General features: G+C 33.5%; 1 protein-coding gene across 7 annotated transcripts in view; it reads right to left on the bottom strand.

Annotated features, from left to right (window-relative positions):
* Window positions 1–20,601, bottom strand: part of tjp1a (tight junction protein 1a) — a 127,511-nt gene that overhangs the window by 26,405 nt on the left and 80,505 nt on the right. For 4 of the 7 annotated variants that reach the window (XM_058078742.1, XM_058078743.1, XM_058078746.1 and 1 more), the window contains exons 7-14: window positions 19,634–19,737; window positions 18,070–18,238; window positions 17,871–18,003; window positions 12,799–12,935; window positions 10,678–10,783; window positions 7,594–7,744; window positions 2,055–2,163; window positions 1,752–1,971 (exon numbers count right to left, since the gene is read on the bottom strand). In XM_058078742.1, coding sequence (XP_057934725.1) covers window positions 1,752–1,971; window positions 2,055–2,163; window positions 7,594–7,744; window positions 10,678–10,783; window positions 12,799–12,935; window positions 17,871–18,003; window positions 18,070–18,238; window positions 19,634–19,737 — 1,129 coding nt within the window. Of the gene's footprint in view, window positions 1–1,751; window positions 1,972–2,054; window positions 2,164–7,593; window positions 7,745–10,677; window positions 10,784–12,798; window positions 12,936–17,870; window positions 18,004–18,069; window positions 18,239–19,633; window positions 19,741–20,601 lie in introns of all 7 variants that reach the window. The other 3 variants (XM_058078741.1, XM_058078744.1, XM_058078745.1) reach the window with 1 other exon arrangement.

Genomic DNA, 20,601 nt, shown 5'->3' with positions numbered 1-20,601 from the left:
TGACTCGAAGAGTGGAGTGGAGTGGAAAGTGGACACTACAGACAGATTCATCAACGGTCTTTATTATGTGTTTAACTCCGTGTCTGTCTCCTTTTTTGCGTCGGAGCTGTGTGCCCCGCACTGAGGCGTTCAAAGGCAATGCGCACTGAGTGTTCGTCTGTGTTTTGTTTTGGTTTAAGTCAATACGGCTGCAAAATAACACAATGTGAAAGCAAAAGAAGTTGCAGGAAGTTTCCCATTACATTTAAAATTAAAATTAAAATTAAAATTAAAATTAAAATTAAAATTAAAATTAAAATTAAAATTAAAATTAAAATTAAAATTAAAATTAAAATTAAAAAAAAATATTTTTTTAAATATCACAACTTCATTATTGTGAATGAGTTTCCGATTACATTTAAAATTAAAATATATTTTTTTTAAATATCACAACTTCATTATTGTGAATGAGTTTCCGATTACATTTCCAATTAAAATTAAAATTTTTAAAAATATCACAACTTCATTATTGTGAATGAGTTTCCAATTACATTTCCAATTAAAATTAAAATTAAAATTTTTAAAAATATCACAACTTCATTATTGTGAATGAGTTTCCAATTACATTTCCAATTAAAATTTAATTTTTTAAAAATATCACAACTTCATTATTGTGAATGAGTTTCTGATTATATTTCCAATTAAAATTTAAATTAAATTTTTTAAAAATATCACAACTCCATTATTGTGAATGAGTTTCCGATTACATTTCCAATTAAAATTAAAATTAATTAAAAATTAAAATTATATTTTTTTTAAATATCACAACTGCATTATTGTGAATGAGGTTCCGATTACATTTCCAATTAAAATTAAAATTAATTAAAAATTAAAATTTTTAAAAATATCACAACTTCATTATTGTGAATGAGTTTCTGATTACATTTCCAATTAAAATTAAAATTCTTAAAAATATCACAACTTCATTATTGTGAATGAGTTTCCGATTACATTTCCAATTAAAATTAAAATTAAAAATTTAAAAAATATCACAACTTCATTATTGTGAATGAGTTTCCGATTACATTTCCAATTAAAATTAATTAAAAATTATTTTTTTTTAAATATCACAACTTCATTATTGTGAATGAGGTTCCGATTACATTTCCAATTAAAATTAAAATGAATTAAAATTAATTTAAAATTAACATTTTTAAAAATATCACAACTTCATTATTGTGAATGAGTTTCCGATTACATTTCCAATTAAAATTAAAATTTTTAAAAATATCACAACTTCATTATTGTGAATTAGGTTCTGATTAAATTTCCAATTAAAATTAAAATTAATTAAAATTATTTTTTTTTAAATAACACAACTTCATCATTGGGAATGTAAAAAAAATTAAATTAATTTTAATTTCTAAAAATTGAAATTACATTTTTTTAAATTAATTTTAATTGCATCCGGGAACTTCTCGCATTCTCCAAAAAATCGCATACTGCCATTGTAGACACACCGAATACTCAAAAAGTTACTACGAGTAGTAGGTAAGTATGCGGTTTCGAACACAGCCATGGATTGTAACCCTGCAAACCCACCCGCAACCCACCAGGTAAGAATCGGTGCACCCGTGCGTCTGCATCAGTTAATGTAAACAAATACATCCAATCATTTCTATATGAGCGAAACATGCTCAAACATGGAAGGCGAAGTTTGTAGTCCAATCGTCCAATTGAATCATCCAGATCCCAAAAAAGCGGGGACTCACCTGTTCTTGTTAGGGATGATGCCCCTCTCCACTTCCTGATGGTTCTTCCCGATGCGGATAGCAAGCCAGGAGCCTAGCTTGCCGTTGTAGAGCGTGTCCACCACACGGAACACCTCGCCCTTGTTGAAGCTCAATCCATACGGCGACTCTTTCTCGTATTCAAAATGTGTGCGGATGTAGAAGGAGTCGCCGACGTCCGATTCCACTATTCTGCGGTACACTAAAGCGGATGTAAAAAAAATAAATAAATAAATAAATAAAATGTGAAATGATTCTGGAAAAGATGGCTGACGTGGTTCTCACCATCTTTCTTCTTCTGAGCGAGGATTGTAACTTCCTCTCCTCTCGGCAAATCAAGCAGGAATAGCACCGCCTCCTCCCGGATAATGTTGGCAAAGTCCACATTGTTCACCTGCCAGCACGAAAAAAATAAATATTCAAATAATCGACTTCAGTGTGCGAAACAATTTGTACTACGTTACTACACTGTGTGTGTATGCTAGTGGACCCCGCCTCCACCCACCGAGACACACAGACTGTATGACTGACAAAAGGGAAAGCAATGCACAGAGTGAACCCTCTCTTCCTGCCTGAAATTAGTCAAATTATTGAGTTAATTTTTATTTATTGTGTGATTAATTCATTTATTTATAAATTTTATTTATTTGATTTATTTATACATAATATTTCACCTTAATGCATTTTTTTTAGCTTTGTTAATTTTTTTTTTTTTTTTTTTTTACAAATATTTCACAATTTTTTGTGAGAGTGGAATTGAACTCGGGTCTTTTTTTGGTAGTTCCATGTTTGAATAGCCATATCTTCTAAATCCATCTAAATGACCTAAATTTTTATTTTTTTTCACATAATATTTCAACTTTATGCAGTTTTTTTTTTTAGTTTTGTGTAATTTTTTTTTTTTTACAAATATTTCACCATTTTTTTCTTTTAATAAAACCCACGCATGCAAACTCCACACAGAGATGGCAGAGAGTGGAATTGAACTCAGGTCTTTTTTTGGTAGTTCCATGTTTGAATAGTCATATGTTCTAAATCCATCTAAATGACCTAAAAAAAAATTTTTTTTTCACATAATATTTCAACTTTATGCAGTTTTTTTTTTTTAGTTTTGAGTATTTTTTTTTTTTTTTACAAATATTTCACTATTTTTTTCTTTTAAGAAAACCAGAGATGGCCGAGAGTGGAATTGAACTCGGGTCTTTTTTTTTGGTAGTTCCATGTTTGAATAGTCATATGTTCTAAATGACCTAAAAAAAAAAAATTCACATAATATTTCAACTTTATGCAGTTTTTTTTTTTTAGTTTTGTGTATTTTTTTTTTTACAAATATTTCACTATTTTTTTCTTTTAAGAAAACCACCAGAGATGGCCGAGAGTGGAATTGAACTCGGGTCTCCTAGCTGTGAGGCCTGTGGGCTAACCACTCGTCTACCGTGCAGACAAATAGTTCATATTTGTCAAATTATTAAAATCAAAAAATATTTGTCAAAGTGAAAGTTGAGCTTTTTTTTGTTTGAAACTGATATTTTCCTGAAACTTACCTATGTTCTACCACTGATTACTAAAATACGGAAAGTGTCTAATCTTTCTTTTTTTTTGGTAATTCCATGTTTGAATTTTCTAAAGCCATCTAAATGACCTAAAATTCTTTGATTTTTTTCACATAATATTTCAATTTTTATGCAGTTTTTTTTTTTTAGTTTTTGTGTAATTTTTATTTTTTTTTACAAATATTTCACAATTTTTTTCTTTTAATAAAACCCACGCATGCAAACTCCACACAGAGATGGCCGAGAGTGGAATTGAACTCGGGTCTCCTAGCTGTGAGGCCTGCGGGCCAACCACTCAACCACCGTGCAACCATAAATAGCTCTGAAATGTACTAGCAGGAATTTTTCAAAAGTGTGAGCCGCGCCTACCCTGAGGGGTGCCAGATGGGCGGCACTTGGAAAGCTTGTAGTGAGAAGAATACGACAGGAAAACAAAGTGAAAAGCGTACATGGTTCCGCCTTAAGCCCACCAGATGATTCCCAGCTACTCGGAGTAGCCGTCCGGCTTTCCGTGCCATCTGCCCGCCCGTGAGGGAAGCATGTGGATAGGCTCAAAAGTGGCGACAACGGCGTAAAGAAACAATGTTTGTTAATCAGCACGGCCTTGGAGTGAGACTACAATGTTTAGACTTTGGAAAAACCCCAAGTCCAAGTCCGAGTTCTGTGACAAATAACAAATATGGCTGAATCGGGGGAGTTAAGCAAAGTTAAAAATCTGTTTGTCATCAGAAGCTGCACAACGTTTCCCCTCCTGGTCTCAAACGCCTCCCCCTCATGTCCTGCAGATTTTTTTTTCTATTGTTTCCTTTTCTTTTTAAATAATCTTTGTAAATTATTTTTTATTGTATTTTTTTTATTATTTTTTATAATTATTTTTTTTACAATATTATGCCTTTATCCCCGTAGCATTATATTTCAAGAAAAAAATGTGGTGAAAAAGCGTTTTATTAATATCAATTTCATTATTTTCAGATTTTTTTCTATTGTTTCCTTTTTTTTTAAAAATAATCTTTGTAAATTATTTTTATTGTATTATTTTTTATTATTTTTTATAATTTTTTTTTCACAATATTATGCCTTTATCCCTTTAGCATTATATTTCAAGAAAAAAACTGGTGAAAAAGCGTTTTATTAGTATCAATTTCATTATTTTCAGATTTTTTTTTCTATTGTTTCCTTTTCTTTTTAAATGATCTTTGTAAATTATATTTTCATAACATGAAACATATGAACATGACATCCATTTTATTGAAGTTATATATACGTATATTTCAAGAAAAAAAAACTGTGGTGAAAAAGCATTTTATTAGTATCAATTTCATTATTTTCAGATTATTTTTCTATTGTTTCCTTTTCTTTTTTAATAATTTTTGTAAATTATTTTTTTATTGTATTATTTTTTATAATTATTTTTTTTCACAATATTATACCTTTATCCCCGTAGCATTATATTTCGAGAAAAAAACTGTGGTGAAAAAGCTCTTTCTTAGTATCAATTTAATTATTTTCAGATTTTTTTCTATTGTTTCCTTTTCTTTTTAAATTATCTTTGTAAATTATTTTTTTTTACTTGTATTATTTTTTATAATTATTTTTTTTCACAATATTATGCCTTTATCCCCGTAGCATTATATTTTGAGAAAAAAACTGTGGTGAAAAAGCGTTTTATAAGTTTCAATTTCATTATCTTCAGATTTTTTTTCTTATTGTTTCCTTTTCTTTTTAAATAATCTTTGTAAATTATTTTTTTTTATTGTATTATTTTTTATAATTTTTTTTTCACAATATTATGCCTTTATCCCCATAGCATTATATTTCGAGGAAAAAACTGTGGTGAAAAAGCGTTTTATTAGTTTCAATTTCATTATTTTCAGATTTTTTTCTATTGTTTCCTTTTCTTTTTAAATAATCTTTGTAAATTATATTTTCATAACATCCATTTTATTAAAATTATATATTTCAAGAAAAAACCTGGTGAAAAAGTGTTTTATTAGTATCAATTTCATTATTTTCAGATGACTAAAAGCTAAAAATCTGTTTGTCATCATCAGAAGCTGCACAACATTTCCCCTCCTGGTCTCAACCGCCTCCCCCTCATGTCCTGCAAGCCTCCCAAATACAATAAGTGCTGTTTATTGACTTTGCTTGTGGGGGGGCGGGGAGCGGCGGAAGCAAAACCACATGGGCTGAATCGCTGGACTTCAGAATGATACCTTCATCCTTTTTCCAGAAAACAGAAACGATTTGATGTCTTTTATCTTTTATCGCCAGCACACCGGGCGGACAAAACGACCCCAAGAACAATGTCCAGGAAATTTCGACATGTTTGTCCGCACACATAAAAAAAAAAACAAAAAAAACAAAGCGATCCGAAACAGAAGCCAAACCACGACGCCGTCATACTGTGATGTCATCTTACTTCGAGTCCACACAGAATAGAATTCCGAACAGTCTACAATAACGGCTAAGAATCTGGCATCAATAGCGTCTCCGTCATCCAGTCCAAAACACAAAGAAAACCGTTGAAGGGGGTCAAGGGACCGAGAAGGACTTCTATTGTGTCCTCAACACTTGGGACACAAGTGGAGTCTTAGAACCCAAGGCACGGCTTGGTAATGACTCACAGACTTACTGATAAAGTACATTGTACTGTATTCCCCCCACAGAGTCCCATTGCTTTGTTAAAGATAGCGTGGGCAGCTAACACGGGTTAGCTACCAGATGTTCCTCCCACTATGATGGGATGTGGGGAAAAAAAATAAACAGAACGACAGTTTTTGTTTTTCTGGAGACAGATGACATTAATATTTCATGATTGATATCCATCCAAAAATGAATAATTATGTTAGCATGCTAACATTAGCATGTTAACACCTATCATGATAGCATCCATCCATATCCAAAAATGAATAATTATTGAATGAATATAATTGTTAGCATGCTAACATTAGCATGTTAACACCTAGCATGATAGCATCCATCCATCCAAAAATGAATAATTATGGAATGAATATAATTATGTTAGCATGCTAACATTAGCATGTTAACACTTAGCATGATAGCATCCATCCAAAAATGAATAATTATTGAATGAATATAATTATGTTAGCATGCTACCATTAGCATGTTAACACCTCGCATGGTAGCATCCATCCATCCATCCAAAAATGAATAATTATTGAATGAATATAATTATGTTAGCATGCTAACATTAGCATGTTAACACCTAGCATGATAGCATCCATCCATCCAAAAATGAATAATTATTGAATGAATATAATTATGTTAGCATGCTAACATTAGCATGTTAACACCTAGCATGATAGCATCCATCCATCCAAAAATGAATAATTATTGAATGAATATAATTATGTTAGCATGCTAACATTAGCATGTTAACACCTAGCATGATAGCATCCATCCATCCAAAAATGAATAATTATTGAATGAATATAATTATGTTAGCATGCTAACATTAGCATGTTAACACCTAGCATGATAGCATCCATCCATCCAAAAATGAATAATTATTGAATGAATATAATTATGTTAGCATGCTAACATTAGCATGTTAACACCTAGCATGATAGCAGTCAGTGTCTGCTTAAGTTCATATTCTTGAAAATCGCAACAAAATGCTTGCACGATAATGCACATGGAACACCTAGCATAATAGCTATGCTAATGTTAGAATGGGCACATATAGACAAACAACCATTCACACTCACATTCATACCTATGGACAATTTGGAGTCGCTAATTAACCTAGCATGTTTTTTGGAATGTGGGAGGAAACCGGAGAAAAAACCCACGCATGCACGGGGAGAACATGCAAACTCCACACAGAGACGTCCGAGGGTGGGATTGAACTCGGGTCTCCTAGCTGCGAGGTCTGTGCGCTAACCACTCGACAGCCGTGCAGCCCCACAAACGGAGATAATATATTAAAAAAGTACAGAACGATGAGTTTTGTTAGCATTGTAGCATAGCATTTTTAGTTTTCACGGGTTGACACAAACACTTACCACTATCATGCTAGGTATTAGCATTAACAGCAGTAACATTAGCATAGCTATTACGCTAGGTGTTCCATGTGCATTATCATGCTAGCATTTTGTTGCGATTTTCAAGAATGTGAACTTAAGCAGACACTAACGGCTATCATGCTAGGTGTTAACATGCTAATGTTAGCATGCTATCATAATTATATTCATTCAATAATTATTTTTGGATGGATGGATGGATGAGAGTGTGATTGAGGTGCTTCGTACCCTGAGAATCTGGTCCCCTTCTTCGAGCCCCTCCTTGGCTGCAGGACTGTCCTCCAGAACCCCCGCTACAAATATCCCCACGTCGTTGCCCCCGGCGAGGCGAAGACCGACACTCTCTCCCTTTTTGAACTTGACGAGCTTCATACTCGGTCTGAAAGAAGAAAATAGTCATTCTTATTCTTATTCTTATTCTTATTCTTATTCTTATTCTTATTCTTATTCTTATTCTTATTCTTATATTTGTAGCAAGGCCAATTTCATTTTTTCAAATTTTTTTCCTATTGTTTCCTTTTCTTTTTAAATAATCCTTGTAAATTATTTTTTTATTGTATTATTTTTATTATTTTTTATAATTATTTTTTTCATAATATTATGCCTTTATCCCCGTAGCATTATATTTCAAGAAAAAAACTGTGGTGAAAAGCGTTTTATTAGTATCAATTTCATTATTTTCAGATTTTTTTTTCTATTGTTTCCTTTTCTTTTTAAATAATCTTTGTAAATTATATTATCAGAACATGAAACATATGAACGTAACATCCATTTAATTCAAGTTTTATATACGTATATTTCATGAAAAAAAAACTGTGGTGAAAAAGTGTTTTATTAGTATCAATTTCATTATTTTCAGATTTTTTTCTATTGCTTCCTTTTCTTTTTAAATAATATTTGCAAATTATTTTTTTTATTGTATTATTTTTATAATTATTTTTTCACAATATTATGCCTTTATCCCCGTAACATTATATTTCAAGAAAAAAACTGTGGTGAAAAATATCAATTTATTGAAATTTATTAATATCAATTTCATTATTTTCAGATTTTTTTTCTATTGTTTCCTTTTCTTTTTAAAAAAATTCGTAAATTATATTTTCATAATTTTATGCCTTTATACCCATAGCAAGTTTTCAACCTTACATTGAAAAAAAATGTTTTAAAAAATGTGTCTATTTTGTCTTATTTGTTTCTCATAAATTTGAAACTTTAAAAATCTTTATTTAAAAATATTTAAAAAAATATTTCAAATCTACAGTCCCTGACAAAAGTCTTGTCGCTTATCCAAGTTGTAGGAACAACAAATAATAACTTGACTTGTAGTTGCTCAATTGGAATCAGAAATGACTTATATGAAAGGCAAAGCCCTCTAGATTATGCTTTTTATATCAAAATAAAGTTTTGTACCATTCATTGAGTTTTATCATTTAATTAGGACATAAAGGTCAGATTTTGCTTGGACAAAAGTCTTGTCGCATACAAAAAAATGTTGAAATAATACATATACTTAATGTTGAATACACAAATATGCTACAATAACATCAGAACATAAAGTCATTGTACCATGGAAAAAAGAATTAATATTGTGTATGGCTTCCATGAGCTTGGAGGACTGCATCCATACGTCTTGGCAATGACTCAAATAACTCATCTGGAATGGCCAAGAAAGCAGTCTTGCAGGACTCCCAGAGTTCATCAGGATTTTTCGGCTTCATCTTCCAAGCCTCCTCCTTCATCTTACCCCAGACATGCTCAATAATGTTCATGTCTGGCGACTGGGCTGGCCAATCCTGGAGCACCTTGACCTTCTTGGCTTTCAGGAACTTGGATGTGGAGGCTGAAGTATGAGAAGGAGCGCCATTCTGCTGCAGAATTTGCCCTTTCTTGTGGTTTGGAATGTAATGGGCAGCGAGAATTTCTTTATTTCAGGCTGTTGATGTTGCCATCCACTCTGCAGATCTGTCGCACACCCCCATACTGGATGTATCCCCAAACCATGATTTTTCCTCCACCAAACTTGACTGTTTTCTGGGTGAATCTTGGGTCCATGCGGGTTCCAACAGGTCTTCTGCAGTATTTGCGGCGATTGGGATGCAGTTCAATGGATGATTCATCAGAAAAATCAACCTTCTGCCACTTTTCCACTGTCCATCCTTTCTGCAAGCTGTGGGCCTTTGCAAATGCAACACCATTTTTTTGTTGGCTGTTGATGGCATTCCAAACCACAAGAAAGGGCAAATTCTGCAGCAGGATGGCGCTCCTTCTCATACTTCAGCCTCCACATCCAAGTTCCTGAAAGCCAAGAAGGTCAAGGTGCTCCAGGATTGGCCAGCCCAGTCGCCAGACATGAACATTATTGAGCATGTCTGGGGTAAGATGAAGGAGGAGGCTTGGAAGATGAAGCCGAAAAATCCTGATGAACTCTGGGAGTCCTGCAAGACTGCTTTCTTGGCCATTCCAGATGAGTTATTTGAGTCATTGCCAAGACGTATGGATGCAGTCCTCCAAGCTCATGGAAGCCATACACAATATTAATTCTTTTTTCCAAGGTACAATGACTTTATGTTCTGATGTTATTGTAGCATATTTGTGTATTCAACATTAAGTATATGTATTATTTCAACATTTTTTTGTATGCGACAAGACTTTTGTCCAAGCAAAATCTGACCTTTATGCCCTAATTAAATGATAAAACTCAATGAATGGTACAAAACTTTATTTTGATATAAAAAGCATAATCTAGAGGGCTTTGCCTTTCATATAAGTCATTTCTGATTCCAATTGAGCAACTACAAGTCAAGTTATTATTTGTTGTTCCTACAACTTGGATAAGCGACAAGACTTTTGTCAGGGACTGTATGCTGTCACTTTTACTTGTTGGAATATTTTTTTTTCTAAAAATTACAGCAGTTTTTTCATTATTGTCTTTTTGTACATTTATGTCTTGTAATCGTAACTTTTCACTAATTTATTCTTTTTCCACCGCTTATCCTCCCTGGACTGGTGGCCAGCCAATCACAGGGCACATATAGACAAACAACCATTCACATTAAAAAAAACATATTTCATATTTAAAATCTATGATGCTAAAAAAGACTCTTGTAATGCTGTAAAATTGTGTAAAAGACCGACACTTTCTCCCTTTTTTTGAACTTGACGAGCTTCATACTCGGTAGTACTTGCTAGAATCTGTACATTCCGTACAATACACTAATAAAGTACATACAATATTCATTTCATACAATATGCAGATTCCCTGTTAGCATGCATGCCAATGATTTAGTATGTTATTTTGGAGAGGATATTGACCTGAGGATACTGTCATCGTGAGCGGCGCTGGGCACAGGTGCATCAGAGGGGCTGACTGGCAGGTCCACGTCCGGCTGGCCAGGCTGTGCGTACACAGGCTTTGGTTCTGCCCAAAAATGCAAACACAGAGGGGGTCACGGTTCGATTCTCTGGGGAAGAAAATGCCATCGCAGTTTTCTGGTCTTGTCATTATTATTATTAAGCATTGTTTTTTTTGCAGACGTTTATCTGTTTATCTTCAAAATAACTAAGTTCTGTATGCATTACATTTGGGTGAAATTTTCAGAAATTGTTAGAAAAAATATGATATGTAAAAACTGATAACATTTTGGCGGTGATCTGGATCACCTTCAGGATCCAGGAATTTTTTTTATGATTCTATAACACTGCGAGATTTTGGATATAACTCCACAAAAAAATGGTCAGAGCATTTATCATGCTAGCTGTTAGCATACTAGCATTTTCGCGGCTATACGCATATATAAATACTAGGTGTTAGCGTGTTCGCATTCGTATGCTAGCATTGCAGCATAGTAGCATTTTTAAGTTTTCACGGGTTACCACTATCGTGCTATGTATTAGCATTCTAACATTAGCATAGCTATTATGCTAGGTGTTCCGTGTGCATTATCATGCTAGAATTTTGTTGCGATTTTCAAGAATACGAACTCGAGCAGACATCAACTGCTATCATGCTAGGTGTTAGCATGCTAACATTAGCATGCTAGCATTTTGTTGCGATTTTCAAGAATATGAACTTAAGCAGACATCAACTGCTATCGTGCTAGGTGTTAACATGCTAACATTAGCATGCTAGCATTTTGTTGCGATTTTCAAGAATACGAACTCAAGCAGACACTAACTGCTATCGTGCTAGGTGTTAACATGCTAACATTAGCATGCTAGCATTTTGTTGCGATTTTCAAGAATACGAACTTAAGCAGACATCAACTGCTATCGTGCTAGGTGTTGACATGCTAACATTAGCGTGCTAGCATTTTGTTGCGATTTTCAAGAATACGAACTTAAGCAGACATTAACTGCTATCGTGCTAGGTGTTAACATGCTAACATTAGCATGCTAGCATTTTGTTGCGATTTTCAAGAATACGAACTCCAGCAGACATTAACTGCTATCATGCTAAGTGTTACCATACTAACATTAACATGCTAGCATTTTGTTGCGATTTTCAAGAATACGAACTCAAGCAGACATTAACTGCTATCATGCTAGGTGTTAACATGCTAACATTAGCATGCTAGCATTTTGTTGTGATTTTCAAGAATACGAACTTAAGCAGACACTAACTGCTATCATGCTAGGTGTTAACATGCTAACATTAGCATGCTAGCATTTTGTTGCAATTTTCAAGAATACGAACTTAAGCAGACACTAACTGCTATCGTGCTAGGTGTCAACATGCTAACATTAGCATGCTAGCAATTTGTTGCAATTTTCAAGAATACGAACTTAAGCAGACATTAACTGCTATCGTGCTAGGTGTTAACATGCTAACATTAGCATGCTAGCAATTTGTTGCAATTTTCAAGAATACGAACTCCAGCAGACATTAACTGCTATCATGCTAAGTGTTACCATGCTAACATTAGCATGCTAGAATTTTGTTGCGATTTTCAAGAATACGAACTCAAGCAGACATTAACTGCTATCATGCTAGGTGTTAACATGCTAACATTAGCATGCTAGCATTTTGTTGTGATTTTCAAGAATACGAACTTAAGCAGACACTAACTGCTATCATGCTAGGTGTTAACATGCTAACATTAGCATGCTAGCATTTTGTTGCGATTTTCAAGAATACGAACTTAAGCAGACATTAACTGCTATCATGCTAGGTGTTAACATGCTAACATTAGCATGCTAGCATTTTGTTGCGATTTTCAAGAATACGAACTTAAGCAGACATTAACTGCTATCATGCTAGGTGTTAACATGCTAACATTAGCATGCTAACATAATTATATATTATAATATTATTATATATACATATATAATTATATATTTTCAGAGGTAGGTTGGGAATGTTAACAATAGCATTGTTAGCATTGCTCAAGTCATTTAAACCCTTCCAAAGCTATCATTCCAAAGAAATAAAACTACCAGGCAGTGGAGGTAACTGTTTGTCGTCTCTGGAGCTGGCTTGATCGCTAGCCTGAGACAAGACGCCGTCATCAGAACTTTTGACCGGCGTGGACATCGCTCCCGGCTTGGAGCGCTCCTCGTCTCGACTTCGATGGCTGAAAAAAAAATGTATAAAAATCGAAATTACATTTGGATGAATGAACAATGTTGCCGAGTACTAGGCAGATCTGCTACTTTTTTTAAAGTAAACAGTAGTTGTCAGTGACCCCCCCCCCCTTCCCCACCCCCACCACAAAGCTCCCCTAGCACCAAAAGACATTTGCAGGAACATGAATTATGTGTACTATATTGGGTAATAGGACTGTAAAGCTACTATAGGGGTGTTATTTCATGTATTGAGGTCTCTAATATTCACTATAAAGGCCCATAAACGGGTTTTCTATGCTCAAACTACAAAAATATTCTATTTATAAATAAGAAAGCCTACTTTGCAGAATTACTGTGCTCTTTTTTTTCCATCTCGGAATATTACCCCCCCCCCCCTCCCCCACCACCACCAAGCTCCCCTAGCACCAAAACACATTTACAGGACCATGAATTATGTCTACTATATTGGGTAACAGGACTGTAAAGCTACTATAGGGGTGTTATTTCATGTATAGAGGTCTCTAATATTCACTATAAAGGCCCATAAACGTGTTTCCTATGCTAAAACTACAAAAATATTCTATTTATAAATAAGAAAGCCTACTATGCAGAATTACTGCTCTTTTTTTTCCATCTCGGAATATTACCCCCCCACCCCCCCACCACCACCAAGCTCCCCTAGCACCAAAACACATTTACAGGAACATGAATTATGTGTACTATATTGTGTAATAGGACTGTAAAGCTACTATAGGGGTGTTATTTCATGTATAGAGGTCTCTAATATTCACTATAAAGGCCCATAAACGTGTTTTCTATGCTCAAACTACAAAAAATATTCTATTTATAAATAAGAAAGTCTACTTTGCAGAATTACTGCTCTTTTTTTTTCCATTTCGGAATATTACCCCCCCCCCCCCCCAACCACCACAACAAAGCTCCCCTAGCACCAAAACACATTTGCAGGAACATGAATTATGTGTACTATATTGTGTAATAGGACTGTAAAGCTACTATAGGGGTGTTATTTAATGTATAGAGGTCTCTAATATTCACTATAAAGGTGTTTTATAAGGTGTTTTATAAGGTGTTTTCTATAAAACGTGTTTTCTATGCTAAAACTACAAAAAATATTGTATTTATAAATAAGAAAGCCTACTTTGCAGAATTTTTTCCATCTCGGAATATCGGAATATTACCACCCCGCCCCTCCCAAAAAAAGTGTGATATCCTGTAACCGAATTTGAATGTATTTGTTCAAAATGTGATTATCTATGTAGGATTACTGTTTAAAAGTTATAGTCGTAGTACTGAAGGTACACACCAAGAGAAAATGGAAAAACCCTGACTCTGGACAAGACAACTTTGTTCAATTTCCTGTTGGGATTGGGGAAAAGTAAACAGGGTTTATCTTTATGTGTTTGTGTGTGTGAGAGAGAGAGACAGCAAAGAAGGGGGGGGAAGGGGAACGAGGGGGGGTCCTACGGAGAGAATGAGAGCGAGGCAAAGAAAAGAAAGAGCCGTGCTACTTAAAAACAATAGGTGAATTCCAATCTCATCACATGACCGCCTGCCCCGCCGCTCCACTGTACTCACACCCTTTCACAATGTGCGTACCGCTTTAAATTTCTAGGAATAGCAATGTGGAAATATGGGCTAATAACTATAAAAGCAATCTTCACTCGCTAAATGTACTGCAAAAAAAAAAAAGGTCAGTAAGGATAATTCATAACGGCGCCTACAGAGAACATACTAACTCCTTATTTCTAAAATCACAAATACTTCAACTTGCTGATGTAGTTCATCTTCAAACAGCTAAAATAATACATAAGGCTAAAAATAACCAACCAGAGAGGAGAAATATGATCTCAGGGAAAGAACTACATTTGAAACACTTATATGCTAGTATATATAAATATAGCTAGTATATATAAAATTAAAAAAAAATTTAAAAAATAAAATGAAACTAAAATACAACAAAAATAAATAATTAAAATAAAATAAAAATAAATCACTTAAATTAAAATAATAATAAAAAACTTAAGAACTTAGACAAAAAATAAAAAAAATAAAAACTAAAATAAAACTAAAATGAAAAATAAAAATACTGAATATTGTCATAGTACAAAACAGACATGAAATAACACACTTACAGTCACTTTTACACTCTTGTGCAGGTAATGGAATCATAACAGACATAACAGATGGCCACCGCTAGCATAGCAAGCTACCAAGCTAGCTAACCATTGCCATGTACTTATTCTAGACTTAAGAAACTGTTTCAAGTGGAGTGGGAAGAAAGACAAAAGGAACCAAAAATTTACCACCTCCACACTAAATGAGAGGAGATCCTTTTTTTTTTTTTTTAATTCGAGCTCAGCCATGTCGGCTTGGCTCTGCTGGCCAACTGATGCCTGGTGACCAGAATGCTACATTTTTAGTAAACCATAGTCAAACAGCAACCATTGAGTATGTTTTGAAAATAAAAATAAAAATAAAAATAAAAATAAAAATAAAAATAAAAATAAAAATAAAAATAAAAATAAAAATAAATATAAAAATAAATATAAAATATAACAAAAAATAAATAATTAAAATAAAATAAATCACTTAAATTATATTAGGAAAGCAGGAAGTGAACAAATGTAACAGTTACTGATTGTAAAAGTACCAGATGGAGGGGTAGGATTTAATAAGCTTTGCTTCTTCCTACTCCTTTTGGACATGTGGAACTGTGAACTGATTATGGGATGCATTCAATTGTAATGTGATGCATGTTCAAATCAAATTAAACCATTACCATTACCTAAACTAAGCTGTACTACAAATTGCAGTACATCATGTACATTAAAAGAAGAACAGGAAGAAACATCTAATAGCTACTGTAAAGTGATACAATAAATGTTATCATTATTGTTATAATAATAAAAAAGTAATAATAAATATTATAATCATTTTTTTATGTTTTTTTATTTTTTATATTTATTTAATTTTTTTTAATTAATTATATAATTATTTTTTTTTATTATATATATATATATTATATTATTATTTATATAATAAAAATAAATAATTAATTAATAAATATTTATTTAAATATTATTATATTATTAATAAATAATACAAATATTTTTAATAATAATAAAAAAAAGATTACTCACACACATCTCTGGCTAAGCTGCACCATGATACGATATTTCTTTTAGCCGATTCTAAAAATAAACTCTCAGTTGTAGATCCTGCGCATGGAGAGAGTTTGAAATGGTCTGCTCCATTGAAAAAACAGCACACAGTGTCTGGTCCGAGGGAAAATAACGCATCTAAGCCCTGCAGCCAATCAGGTTAAGCGAACCATCTGGCCTCCGGCAAAGCACTGTGGGAAGTATGTCAAATTCCTTTCATCCTTCTGAAACGGAGAGATAATGAAACATTCGCTCACGGTCACAGTCCAGTGGCCGTCATACATTGCTGGTACTGCTTTTATGGCTTTATGTAAAAATCATATGAATAAAAAAGGGTTCACAAAAAAATGCAAACATTCATTTCATTCAAGTTATATATATTTCAAGAAAAAAACTGTGCTGAAAAAGCGTTTTATTAATATTATTATATTATTTTCAGATTTTTCTTTTTCAGATTTTCCTTTTCTTTTTAAATAAATATTGTAAATTATATTTTCATAATATTATGCCTTATCCCCGTAGCATTATTAAGTTTTCCACAACCTCATATTGAAAAAAAAATTTGAATTTTTTTTGTCCTGTTTCTCATAAAATTGCAACTTCAAAAATCTTTATTTAAAAATATTAAAAAAAAAATATTTCAAATCTATGCTGCTAAAATGACTCTCAGACTTAGGATAATTTTTTTCTAAAAATTTCATTATTTTCAGATTTTTTTTCTATTGTTTCCTTTTCTTTTTAAATAAATATTGTAAATTATATTTTCATAATATTATGCCTTTATACTTGGAGCATTATTAAGTTTTCCACAACCTCATATTGAAAAAAATGTTGAAAAAATTTTTTGTCCTGTTTCTCATAAAATTGCAACTTCAAGAATCTTTATTTCAAAATATTAAAAAAAATATATTTCAAATCTATGCTGCTAAAATGACTCTCAGACTTAGGATATTTTTTTTCTATTGTTTCCTTTTCTTTTTAAATAAAATTATATTTTCATAATATTATGCCTTTATCCTTGTAGCATTATTAAGTTTTCCACAACCTCATATTGAAAAAAATGTTGAAAAAAACTGTCTATTTTGTCTTATTTGTTTCTCAAAAAAATGCAACTTTAAAAATATTTATTTAAAAATATTTTTTAAAATATTTCAAATCTATGCTGCTAAAATGACTCTCTGAATTCTGTCACTTTTACTTGTTAGAATATTTTTTTTCTAAAAATTTCATTATTTTCAGATTTTTTTCTATTGTTTCCTTTTCTTTTTAAAAAAATTGCCTATTTTGTCTTATTTGTTTCTCATAAAATTGCAACTTTAAAAATCTTTATTTAAAAATATTTAAAAAAAATATTTGAAATCTATGCTGCTAAAATGACTCTCGGAATTTTGTCACTTTTACTTTTTTTCTAAAACTGTCATTACGCAGTTTTTTTTGGCTCTTTGTTTGTTCTTTTGTTCTTTTTGGTTAACTCCCAAGAATCCTCTGATGAGTGTGCGTCAAAGAAAAGGAAAGCCATCACTAAGGAAGTGAAATCTCCATGTGTTCTTCTTGTGCAATGATACAACGAGGAATGACTGAGCCACTTTTGCTCTTTTTGGTTAACTCCCAAGCATCCTCTGATGAGTGTGCGTCAAAGAAAAGGAAAGCCATCACTAAGGAAGTGAAATTTCCATGTTTTCTTCTTGTGCAATCTAAGGGTTAAAGCAAAGACGTACGAGTTGGCGCTGTGGATGTGTGACAGATCATCGCTCCGCCTACCTGCCGTTGGTGATCTGCCGAGGCGATAGCCGGAGATGATCGGATGCCTCGTTCTTGTCAGGTGAGCGTGATCGCCCCCGGCCGAGGGAGCGATTGGAATGGTCCGATGTCAACGAATGTATTTCCGAAATGTCTGCGGAAAGCAATTTAGCACTGAATCAGTTCCCTGGACAATAATAAATCCCGACGGCGGTCTTACCATCTCTGTCGGAGTTATTGGCCGATGGAATGCTGTCATCCAAGTCGGGAATGTTGAGCAGCGTGGCGCGGTCGTCTCTCTGCACAACCATCTTTAACTTGCCCTTTGATCTCTCAATCAGCTTCTTGGCATCTATCAATGATAGGTTCTCAGTAACTGTGCCATTGATCTGGTAATGGAGAGGGGGGGAGGGGTGGGGGGGTCGGCGTTAGGTCACAGTTTCATTCTGAAGCGTCCCAAATGTGTCACAAAGGAGATGGATGAAATTTGCGCCGATTTGTTGATCATCACTCATCAACTTAACATCACTCTACAAGCCACAATTAGGGATGTGTATTAGCAAGAATTTGGCGATACGATACGTATCACGATACCAAGCTCACGATACGATATATCACGATTCTGTTAACAAGGTGGAAGTTGTGCTGATTTGTTGATCATCACTCATCAACTTAACATCACTCTACAAGCCACAATTAGGGATGTGTATTAGCAAGAATTTGGCGATACGATACGTATCACGATACCAGGCTCACGATACGATATATCACGATACTGTTAACAAGGTGTAATTTGTGCTGATTTGTTGATATGCGATGACATCACTCTACAAGCCATAATTAGGGGCAAGAATCTGGCGATACGATACGTATCACAATATGATATCACAATATATCACGATACTGTTAACAAGGTGGAATTTGTGCTGATTTGTTGATATGCGATGACATCACTCTACAAGCCACAATTAGGGGCAAGAATCTGGCGATACGATACGTATCACAATATGATATCACAATATATCACGATACTGTTAACAAAGTGTAATTTGTGCTGATTTGTTATGCGATGATATCACTCTACAAGCCATAATTAGGGGCAAGAATCTGGCGATACGATACGTATCACGATACCAGGCTCACGATACGATATATCACGATACTGTTAACAAGGTGGAATTTGTGCTGATTTGTTGATATGCGATGACATCACTCTACAAGCCAAAATTAGGGGCAAGAATCTGGCGATACGATACGTATCACGATACGATATATCACGATACTGTTAACAAGGCGATATTTTTTTGGTTTTTCTTGTAGTTAAAGATGATAAATTTAGGATGCTTGAAATAATTATATATTTTAAATAATTTTTATAATTTTAATATTTTTTAAAAATAATTTAAAAATAATTTTTAATAATTTTTAAAAATGTAATAATTATTTAACAAAATAGTGATATTTGAAAAACAAAATACCTGCAATATCACAGTACTACCTTTGTAGTATATGTACAAAAGGACCTTGGCATTGCTTGCTAGCGGCGGGTCCTTGTGGTTTCTATGATATGATATGATAAATGCCTAAAAATGTCGATATCATACTTTTTAATATCGATACAGTATAGTGGAACCAAGTATCGCGATATATCGGCAAAACGATATTATCTTACACCCCAAGCCAACTACAATGATGACTTTACTATTAAGAAAAACATTTGCTAACATTAGCAGGTACTTGCTACTTGCTAGCATGCGTGCGATACAGACATGGAATGAGCCCACCTTCAAAACAACATCTCCCTCCTGGATGTTCCCGTCTCTGGCAGCAAGGCTCTCGGGAGAGATGTCCTTCACAAAGATATGGCTCGCTAACCGCAGTCCGTATTCTGCTTTCGGAGTGGGAATGCAAGACGTGGAATTTTAGCACATAGCTAAAAAAAGATGGCTGTGCATTCACAGTACAACTCACAGAACTAACAGTGTAAACTGAACATGATAAATAAGACTAGATAAAGACTAGATAGGACAGATCTATAGTTAGACAGATATCTGGACTCTGTAGACTCCATCTAGACCAGGGGTCGGCAACCTTTCCTATTAAAAGATTGATCCATCTATCAAGTATCCATCGATCTAGTATATATCTAGTATCTATTATCCAGTATCTAGTATCCAGCTATCTAGTATCTATCTAGTGTATATCTAGTATCTATCTAGTGCATATCTAGTATCTATCTATTATCCATGTATATACTGTATATCTATCTAGTGTAAATCTAGTATCCATCCATCTGTCAAGTATCCATCCATCTATCTAGTATCCATCCATCTCTCGTATCTATCCATCTAGTATCTAGTATCTATCTATCTAGCATCTAGTATCTATCTATCTAGCATCTAGTATCTATCTATCTAGCATCTAGTATCTATCTAGCATCTATCTAGCATCTATCTAGCATCTATCTATCTAGCATCTATCTAGCATCTATCTAGCATCTATCTAGCATCTATCTATCTAGCATCTATCTAGCATCTATCTAGCATCTATCTAGCATCTATCTAGCATCTATCCATCTAGCATCTATCTCGCATCTATCCATCGAGCATCTATCTCGCATCTATCCAGCATCTATCCAGCATCTAGCATCCATCTAGCATCCATCTATCTAGCATCCATCTATCTAGCATCCATCTAGCATTTAGCATCTATCTAGCATCTAGCATCTATCTAGCATTTATCTAGCATCTAT

This window comes from Doryrhamphus excisus, chromosome 7 (assembly GCF_030265055.1).
Source record: "Doryrhamphus excisus isolate RoL2022-K1 chromosome 7, RoL_Dexc_1.0, whole genome shotgun sequence".
Lineage (NCBI taxonomy): Eukaryota > Metazoa > Chordata > Actinopteri > Syngnathiformes > Syngnathidae > Doryrhamphus > Doryrhamphus excisus.
The sequence above is the reverse complement of the archived record's forward strand: the minus strand, read 5'-3'. Positions and strand labels throughout refer to the sequence as shown.